General features: G+C 37.1%; 1 protein-coding gene across 1 annotated transcript; it reads right to left on the reverse strand.

Annotated features, from left to right (window-relative positions):
- Positions 1 to 1,599: 1,599 nt before the first annotated feature.
- LOC145116184 (F-box/kelch-repeat protein At3g06240-like) lies at positions 1,600 to 3,243 on the reverse strand. The gene is made up of 2 exons (XM_079052539.1): positions 3,132 to 3,243; positions 1,600 to 3,043 (listed from the first exon to the last, which is right to left on the reverse strand). The coding sequence occupies exons 1-2, from the start codon at positions 3,192 to 3,194 to the stop codon at positions 1,787 to 1,789; spliced, it is 1,320 nt and encodes a 439-aa protein (XP_078908665.1). The 5' UTR covers positions 3,195 to 3,243; the 3' UTR covers positions 1,600 to 1,786.
- Between the last annotated feature and the right edge of the window lie 7,076 nt (positions 3,244 to 10,319).

Here is a 10,319-nt window from a genome sequence, read left to right on the forward strand (position 1 = left end):
AAAAAAAACGACTGTTTTTCAAATTCATATTATTATGTGTATTGAGAGAGAGAGAGAGAGGGAGAGAGAGAGAGAGAGATGGGTCCAATTTAATTATTTATTTTCTTTTTCATTTAAATTAAATAGAAAAAACATAAAAAAATATCAGAAGGGCATTATAGTCATTTCAGTTTACCAAGGGACCAAAAATGCAACGAAACTACCTCAAAAGGACCAACAATCCAAAAAAGTTTTGGTTTGGACTAAAACCCCCAAAAAATACATACCACAGGGACATTTTTGCAATTATATCAAAAAAAATTATATTATACCAGTCAAATGCTTAAATAGATATACTTTTTATTTATTTATTTTTGCCACCAAGGATAAGTAGATTACCTGTGACCAATAAACATGGGTCTTAAATAAAAGGGTAAATTTCATTTTATTATTTGGGTTAATATGCATGGTTGTTCCCTAACATTTTCTTAACTTGGATAGTCCTCAATGTTTGTTACATATATAGTCCCTACCATAAATAAAAAGATTGTTTTGTACTTGACTATTATTTTTTAATTTAGTTATAATTATGTATATTATTATACCATTCTATCTTTTTCTCTTACCCTACTTCATTAGATACTTCATTAGAGAACCCTCACCCATAAGAGAGCCCTAACTCATTAGAGAACCATATGAGATAACAGCCGCCAGAAATCTACGATGCCGATCGCCTCTCACCCACATCCGTCAAAAAGATCCGCCTACACTTCCCATTCTCGTTTTTCCTCCCATGCAACCAACCCCGTACCATTCTTCCTCCGGCAACCAGAAGTCGTAGGTTATACTTCTGTCGTCAACCACCTTTCAACCACAACCGCTGAAACATTTGCATACCCTTCTCTTGCTCGTTTTCCTCCCCTGCAAACAAACCCATCTCCTTCTTCCTCTTGATCTGGGACATCCACACCGGATCTAATACAATGCTAGTGAACTCAACCATCACCACCACCCTGCATACGCACCTTCTTCAGCAATGATGAGCACATCCTGATGCGGAAGGGATTAGTTTGTTGGGGTGGATCAAAATGAAACTCAAGAACTAGTGGACGGCAAGAAGGAGATCGTCGGCGCCACCACTCAAGTCATCGTCGTACTCCGGACAAGAAGTGACATAGAGGGCAGATCTGGAGGTGGAGTTACGACATAGTAGTCAGTCGATGATTCATCATAGGACGATGTCGGCATATGGTGGCGGATGTGACAGTGTTGCTTGTCGGAGGTGCCGGTTATATGTACCACCGATGAGATGAGAGAAGAGGAGGAGAGACAGAAAGGCCTAAGATGATATCTGTTGAGTTTTACTTTTCAGTGATTTTCAAAGAGGAACTTGAGTATGTGTGTGTTTTTGTGTGCAAGAGATAACATGGATTAGAACCCACTAAAATTAATATAATTAAAGAAATAAAATCAGTAATAAAAAAACTAAAAACATATAGATAAAGGTACAAGAGTCATTTCAGGTCTCTTCTAGACTTACCACAAACAAAAACTAAACCAGCGGGATGGGCAGAGTAAAAAAAAATTAGGGACCAACCATATAAATTATCACGGGCCAAATTATCACGGGCCATAGGGACCATTCATGTAATTTACCCTAAATAAAATAAGGCTAGACATCTGTTTAGTGTAAACCAACATGTGCAAATGTTAATCTGTCTGCAACAGAATATCAGATTGAACAACTAGAAAGAATATAGATAAACCTAATTAAAAAACACTGCATCATACTTGAAGTCTCTCCGTTTCAATTTTTTCCTCTATCATCATCCACCATCTCATACTTGGCAGGTGCTACCCAAACAAGACTGTCGACATACTCCACGATGTTTTGTATACAACAATCTGGAGGACAATAATGTTCAAACAATTTCAGCGTGTTTGCATTTGGATCATACAAGACAAGGTATTCGTCCTCCTCAAAGAGAAACTCATTGCGTGATGTGAATCCAAATACACATGCATACTCATTAAACCTTGAAAAGACATAGCGTTTCACCCATGATTCAGCAACCCCATACTTATCCATTACCCACACATCACAAGTACCATCAACCCTAACATGTGTAATCACACAGAGCTTTTCAGCCAAAACTCCTAAACTATTTTGACGGTTATCATCAAGTATAAAATCTGGAAGACGTATCTCACGGAATGTCTCTGAACCCAAATCAAATGCCACTATCCTTTCTGACTCATACTTCTCACCAATACAACCAAGCCAATGAAGATGGCCGTCATGACCATCAACACAAAAATAATTGCCATTGGTAAGGGTTGTGATGTGTGAGGGAAACCTCTCAGTGATCAACTCCCACAAACCCTTTCTCATACTATAAATCTCGACTTGCAGCCACGAATTAACGACATATGTGGGTGGTCCGCTAAGGCCTGTGAGCTTGACAAGTTTGTAATCATCTGTTTTGGGATCAAACCCAAACCCAAAAGAGACTTTGATCCAACTGTAACAAGGGGAGGGCGTGGAATATGGCGGAAGAGTTGACACGGCTGAAAGAGAAGGGTTCCAAATGTGAATGACAGAATGATTATCGTAAGAAGAGCATATTAAGCCGTTAACAGAACCAATAATCCTGATGCCATCTGTATGTCCGGATTGGGGGTTAACCGGGACTTTGATGAAATTAGCGACCTCAAGACGGAGACATCGACTCAGTTTTGCAGTGAATGGTTTAAAGTAGTTAAAAGAAGAAAATTCTTCTTCATGTTGGAAGACCAAGAGAATTTGATCGTTGTGATGGATGGAACGATGGAGGTGGGATTTTACAAAAGAGGAATGAGATAAAAGGGCATTCCATGATTTGGAGACAGATCTCATTTGAGCAAGTTGTTTGGCAAATAAGCGGATGAATATGTTTTCTAAAAGCTCCCCCGGGAGATTCTCCATAGTCGCCGGGTGTTGCGTTGAAGCCATTGATGTGATTGGAAGGTGTGTCCCATTATTATTAGTAAATGTTGAATCTCGAGCAATCTCGTCTTCAAGAACCTGAAGACAATATATAATAATATATTGGACTTGAAAATACGCTAAGGAATTGTTTTGCTTAAAAGATGAGCAAGAAGATATTACTCACCCTTGAACTGACAATGGAAGCATGGAAGTTATCCCTCTCGTCTCCATGTTTATGTCTTTTCATCGGGCCACTTGTTGTTGATGCTTCAAGCCTTAAAAGAGGAGTTAGTGACTCCTCCATGATTCTTGTGGAAAATGTTGCCTCCAAAATTAGCAAGTGGCAAATAGTTCAGGGGTTATTTCCGTAACTTATCATTTACTATTCATAGTTTGACTATGAATAGTAATATATATGAAATATTTGAAGAATTGGACGGCACATGTGAATTTGGAGATTTGTTATTCAAAAGTTTGTAGGCGGAGTCTTTGGTCATGAATAGTATTCAAATTTGAAGGCGCAACATTTTTGGACGACGGCATTTTTTATCCTTTCATATGTTCTTTTCTTTGGCTATAAATAGCCTAAGCCATTTCATTACGAATGAACCCAACAATCATATATATATATATATATATATATATATATATATATATATATATATATATATATATATATATATATATATATATATATGTATATATATATATACATATATATATATATATATATATATATATATATATATACTGATACACCACCATATATTTTAGCCCTCTCACTCTATTTGTAATCTCTTTCATAATCCCTGTAAACACTGCAAATTATAGTGAATTGTTTCTCGGCTTCCTCCGCCCGTGGTTTTTTCCCGATTTGGGTTTCCACGTACATTCCTGTGTCTCTATTCTATTTATTTTATTCGTATTTCGTTGTGATTATTACGCTTTGATAATTTTTTATCCCATTCCGCATTGAGCTAATATTATTTAAGTCTATTCGGATCCTTCGTATTTCACAACAATTGGTATCAGAGCATCCGGGTTGTAATATTAGCTCATTGGGATCATTTTATCAAGTAATTAATCATGTCTTCGGTAAAATACGATATTCCACTACTGGATCGTAACACACGATTTCCGTTGTGGCAAGTAAAGATGAGAGACATTCTCATTCAGATGGATTTACACAAGGCGCTTTTGGGTTTCAATAAGATGCCCGATACATGGACCGAAGAAGAAAAGGAGATGAAAGATCTGAAGGCTTTATCCCAGATTCGTTTGCACTTGTCAAACGATGTTTTGCAAGATGTTCTAAAAGAAACGTCAGCGACTTCTTTATGGCTAAAGTTGGAGCAACTGTTGATGACCAAGAGCTTACCAAACAAGTTGCATTTGAAGCAACGGTTGTTCAATCTCAAGATGATTGAAGGAGGCTCTTTAACTGAACATATATCCACATTTAAAGAGTTAGTAAATAACTTAGAGAATATGGATGTTCAGTATGAAGATGAAGACTTGGCTCTATTCTTACTATCGTCGTTGCCAGAATCCTATAGCCATTTTCGTGATACTATTATCTATAGCCGTGACACTCTAGTTTTAGATGAAGTCTATACAGCTTTGGATTCAAAAGAGAAGATGAAGCATATTACTGGTGGTGGTTCAAGTGATGCTAAAGCCGAAGGTTTGAATGCCAGAGGAAGAACAACAGAGAGAAGTAGAACTTCTCAATCTTCCAACAGAACCAGATCCAAGTCAAAAGGCAAACGAAAGTTTTGCAACTATTGTCACAAGAAGGGACATGTGCTTGAAGAATGCTTCAAGTTGAAGAACAAAGAAAAAGAGAAGACGGCAGCAAATGGTAAACAAGCTAGCACTTCGGGTGAAGCCGATCTAGCTGAGGTCGAAGGTATTGGAGAACTTTTGACAGTTTATTCAGATAAACTGGATTCCACTGGTGATTGGATACTCGACTCTGGTTGTACTTTTCATATGTGTCACAACAAAAGTTGGTTTTACACATTTGAAAAGGTTAACCAGGGCTATGTGTTGATGGGTAACAATACTACATGTCCAGTTCTTGGACATGGTTCAGTCAGGATCCGTATGTTTGACGGAGTTATTCGAACCATGGGGGATGTTAGATATGTTCCTGACCTCAGAAGAAACTTGTTATCTCTCAGTTCCTTTGACAAAAAGGGATACGAGTTTGCTGGTAAAGGTGGAGTTCTCAGGGTATTCAAAGACGGCTCTGACAAACTGAGAGCCAAACGAAAAACCTCAGATCTTTACTTTCTTGACGGGCAAACAATTTCGAGTGATGCTGCTGTTGTGTCAAAGTCTTTTTCTGATCCAGATCAGTCCCGTCTTTGGCACCTTCGACTCGGCCATATGAGTTTTCAAGGCATGTCAGAATTGAGTCGAAGAGGTTTACTTGGTCAACAAAAGATTGTTGATTTGGATTTCTGTGAAGACTGTGTATATGGCAAGGCAAAACGAGTGAGGTTTGCAAGTGGCATCCATACAACGAAAGGACCACTTGATTATGTTCACTCGGATTTGTAGGGACCGGCTCGAGTTGCTTCAAAAGGTGGAGCTATTTATATGCTCACTATTATTGATGATTTCTCCAGGAAGGTATGGTCTTTCTTCTTAAAACATAAAGGAGACGTTTTCTCTACCTTCAGAAATTGGAAAGTTCAGGTTGAAAAGCAATCAGGTCTGGTGGTAAAGTATCGTCGTACGGATAATGGACTTGAGTTTTGCTCAGAAGAGTTTAATGTCTATTGTCAAAAGGAAGGCATTACTCGACATCGCACAGTAGTCCATTCACCTCAACAAAATGGTGTAGCTGAAAGGATGAATCACACCATTATGGAGAAGGTCCGATGTATGCTTTCTAACTCCAAATTACCAAAGTCTTTTTGGGCGGAGGCTGCTTTGACTGCTTGCTATGTTATCAACCGATCACCGTCACGAGCAATCGAGAAGAAAACTCCGTTTGAGTTATGGTCCGGTAAACCTGCAAATTATTCAGATTTAAAACCATTCGGATGTCCAGCGTATGCACGAGTTGACAATGGGAAGCTAGAACCAAGAGCAATCAAATGCGTTTTTCTTGGGTACAATCAAGGTGTAAAGGGTTACAAGTTATGGAGCTTTGATTTGAAGAAAATTATCATCTCAAGAGATGTTACTTTTGATGAGTCTGCTATGATTCAACCAGTTGCTGACTCTTCTAAAAGAACAGATGCATCACATGTATCATCCGAAGCAAATAAAGAGAATGCTCAAATGGAGGTGGAGCTTCCTACTTCACCTACCACTAATCAGAGTACAAATCAGCATCAAGATTCTTCTTCGTCGGATGAGCATGTTGTTGGTGAAGATTCAACACCTTCACAACCACAAGCTACTACTCCAAGCATTGCAAGAGATAGACCGAGAAGACAGATTATTCCTCCGAAGAGGTATGCTGAATCTGATTTAGTTGCCTATGCTCTTATTATTGCTGATAATATCGAGTCCGCAACAGAGCCTGCGAATTATGACGAGGCTATCAAATCTGAAGACTCAAATGATTGGATGCTCGCTATGCAAAATGAGATGGAATCCTTGCAGCGAAACAGTACTTGGAATTTAGTTCCTATTCCGAAAGGGAAGAGACCAGTTAAATGCAAGTGGGTCTACAAGCTCAAGGAACCTGTCAACCCAAATGATAAACCAAGATACAAAGCTCGGTTAGTAGCTAAAGGCTACAGTCAGATTCCTGGTATTGATTACACTGACATTTATTCCCCAGTTGTCAAACATACTTCCATTCGTGTATTGTTGGGGTTGGTTGCTTCTAACGATTTTGAGTTAGAACAACTTGATGTCACTACAGCTTTCCTAAATGGTGAGCTTGAGGAAGAGATTTTTATGCAACAACCTGAAGGTTTTGTAGTTCCTGGAAAGGAGAACTACATATGCAAGTTGAACAAATCTCTTTATGGCCTCAAGCAGTCTCCTAGACAATGGTACAAGAGGTTCGATTCTTTCATGACCAGTCACAAATTCAGCAGGTGCACCTATGATAGCTGCGTTTATTTCAAGAAAGGTGACAATGGTTCAAAGATCTACTTACTCTTGTACGTGGATGACATGTTGATTGCAGCGAAAGATATGAAGGAGATTCAGAAGTTAAAAGACCAGTTGAAAGCTGAATTTGAAATGAAGGACTTAGGAGCTGCCAAAAAGATTTTAGGTATGGAAATTATTCGTGACAGAAAGTCTAGGATCTTGCATCTTTCTCAGAAAAGTTATATTGAGAAAGTCCTAAGACGCTTCAGTATGCACGAAGCAAAGTCTGTCAACACACCTTTTGCAGCTCATTTCAAGCTATCATCCGCTTTGAGTCCTACTAATGAGACTGATATGGCTTACATGGCACGTGTTCCATACTCTAGTGCTGTTGGATCTTTGATGTATGCTATGATCTGCACGCGCCCTGATTTGGCTTATGCTGTTAGCATGGTTAGTAGATACATGGCGAACCCGGGGAAAGAACACTGGAAAGCAGTACAGTGGATTTTTCGTTATTTACGCGGTACGTCTTCTATGTGTTTACGTTTTGGTAAATCTAACACTGGGGTGTTCGGATATGTTGATTCAGATTATGGCAAAGATTTGGATAAACGAAGATCAATTACAGGGTATGTGTTTACTCTAAATGGTTGTGCTGTTAGTTGGAAAGCCCAGTTACAGTCTACAGTTGCCCTGTCTTCTACCGAGGCAGAGTACATGGCGATTACAGAAGCAGTTAAGGAAGATATCTGGTTGAAGGGGTTATTTGGAGAACTCGATGATAGAATAAAGGTGACCACAGTTTTCTGTGACAACCAGAGTGCTATCTTCTTGAGTAAAGATCAAATGTTTCATGACCGAACAAAGCATATTGATATTCGTTATCATTTTGTGCGGAATATCATTGAAAAAGGTGATTGTGTTGTGGATAAGATTCATACAGATTATAATCACGCTGATATGTTTACTAAAAGTCTTCCTATAGCCAAGTTCAAATTATGTTTGGACATGGTGGGTGTTTCTAATCGCAGTTGAGCCTGAAGGCTCGTGGTGGAGGAAGTATTATTTATTTTTCGGAAACAATTTTTCTCTATATAATTTTGCAGGTTCTTATGGAAGTTTTAGAGTTTGATGAGCTATAGTTTTTTGACTAATCGTAAAGCATGACTTGCTTAATTTTGATGTCAAGGTGGAGATTGTGGAAAATGTTGCCTCCAAAATTAGCAAGTGGCAAATAGTTCAGGGGTTATTTCCGTAACTTATCATTTACTATTCATAGTTTGACTATGAATAGTAATATATATGTGAAATATTTGAAGAATTGGACGGCACATGTGAATTTGGAGATTTGTTATTCAAAAGTTTGTAGGCGGAGTGTTTGGTCATGAATAGTATTCAAATTTGAAGGCGCAACATTTTTGGACGACGGCATTTTTTATCCTTTCATATGTTCTTTTCTTTGGCTATAAATAGCCTAAGCCATTTCATTACGAATGAACCCAACAATCATATATATATATATGTTTTACTATATATATATATATATATATATATATATATATATATATATATATATATATATGTTTTACTATATATATATATATATATATATATATATATATATATATATATATATATATACTGATACACCACCATATATTTTAGCCCTCTCACTCTATTTGTAATCTCTTTCATAATCCCTGTAAACACTGCAAATTATAGTGAATTGTTTCTCGGCTTCCTCCGCCCGTGGTTTTTTCCCGATTTGGGTTTCCACGTAAATTCCTGTGTCTCTATTCTATTTATTTTATTCGTATTTCGTTGTGATTATTACGCTTTGATAATTTTTGATCCCATTCCGCATTGAGCTAATATTATTTAAGTCTATTCGGATCCTTCGTATTTCACAACAATTCTGGAATGCACCAAAGCCATCAAGCGCTGTGCTTCATACCTGTAGCAGCAATATATATCACATCAGTAGTGCCAGAACAATTCCAAAGAATAAGAATATTATGAAATTAACCACTATATAAAACGAAAAGCAGTGCCATTTCTGTCCACTTAAACAAATTTTCTGCTCTCCATACTAAATTAAATTGGCAACAAATATCAATATAGAAACACAGCCAAATTTACTAATTGATTGATGCATTGACCGCTTTTAACGGCTCAAAAGCAAGTTTTTGGCAAGTATGTCATGTGAAAAAGTAAAGCAGCTTATTGACAAATGAGCACACAACTCAGTTTACATATGCAGTATGAAGTAATAGGCTAATAGCAGTGTAGGATTTTACTAAAAGAAAGACCTACCTAGTAAAAGTCATTTGTTTCACCATTTGTTCAAGCTCTGATATCCCAGTGGCAGAAGAAATGCTAGCAAAATTTCAAACTTGATGAGTGCTTAATTCTGATGCTCTAGTTGGTTTCTTCATTTCAGGAAACCAAGAGTGCATTGAGGTTAAAATGGTTACAGAGAAAATGGTAGTATAAGGAATTGAGAAGAGTACACGTTATTAATCAACTCGTAAAAAAAGTACTACAACCAACAATTAAACAATCCCCTCCATCTATTTTTAATAGTTAATTGTAATGACTCTCAAGTATGGACTAAAAACTATTAACAAATTAACAGATGAGGTTTTCTAGAGAGGTTGTTGTCAACAACGTAACAGGTTCTTGAATACATAGTCTAAATGAACTTGTGATATGGATGTGTGAACACAAGAAAACCAAGATAACAAAGTAAAGTGTTGAAACAAATTCGCCCCACTACAACTGTCAACATTTATCACCTTATGAGCAAAGATAAAAACACTTGCAACTCACATGAATCAATGGATTGTATTTGTTCACAACTTCTAGGAAAGGGCATCCAAGTTGAACTAATATGAGGATGCCACTTGGTATTTTTATATAATATACAGAAAGTACGATCAAACAGCAGCACAAGCCATGGAGATATATCACAAAACCAAACAAAAAATATATTACTATTTGTCCACTTAACTAAAATTAGCAAAATTCGAGAAAGAACTTGATTAAAAACTAATATGTGAAAAATAAATGCTGTTTAAAAACTTGCAATTAAGCAAAAAATTAAAAAGCTATTAGCATTAAGTATTGAAACCATTATACAACATTTTAATATGTTAAGCACACGATTAAAATGGTTCAGGAAGCATGAATTAAGAAACTTACATTTGGTCGTGCCTCATGAGAAACATTTTTGTTGGGGTTGGAAAACTCTTTTATTAAACACGAAAATAGAATTACAATAGGAGGAACAACTCTCACACTCAACTAT

The sequence above is a fragment of the Lactuca virosa genome, chromosome 5, assembly GCF_052849685.1.
Source record: "Lactuca virosa cultivar CGN04683 chromosome 5, Lactuca_virosa_CGN04683_v6, whole genome shotgun sequence".
Classification (NCBI taxonomy): Eukaryota; Viridiplantae; Streptophyta; class Magnoliopsida; order Asterales; family Asteraceae; genus Lactuca; species Lactuca virosa.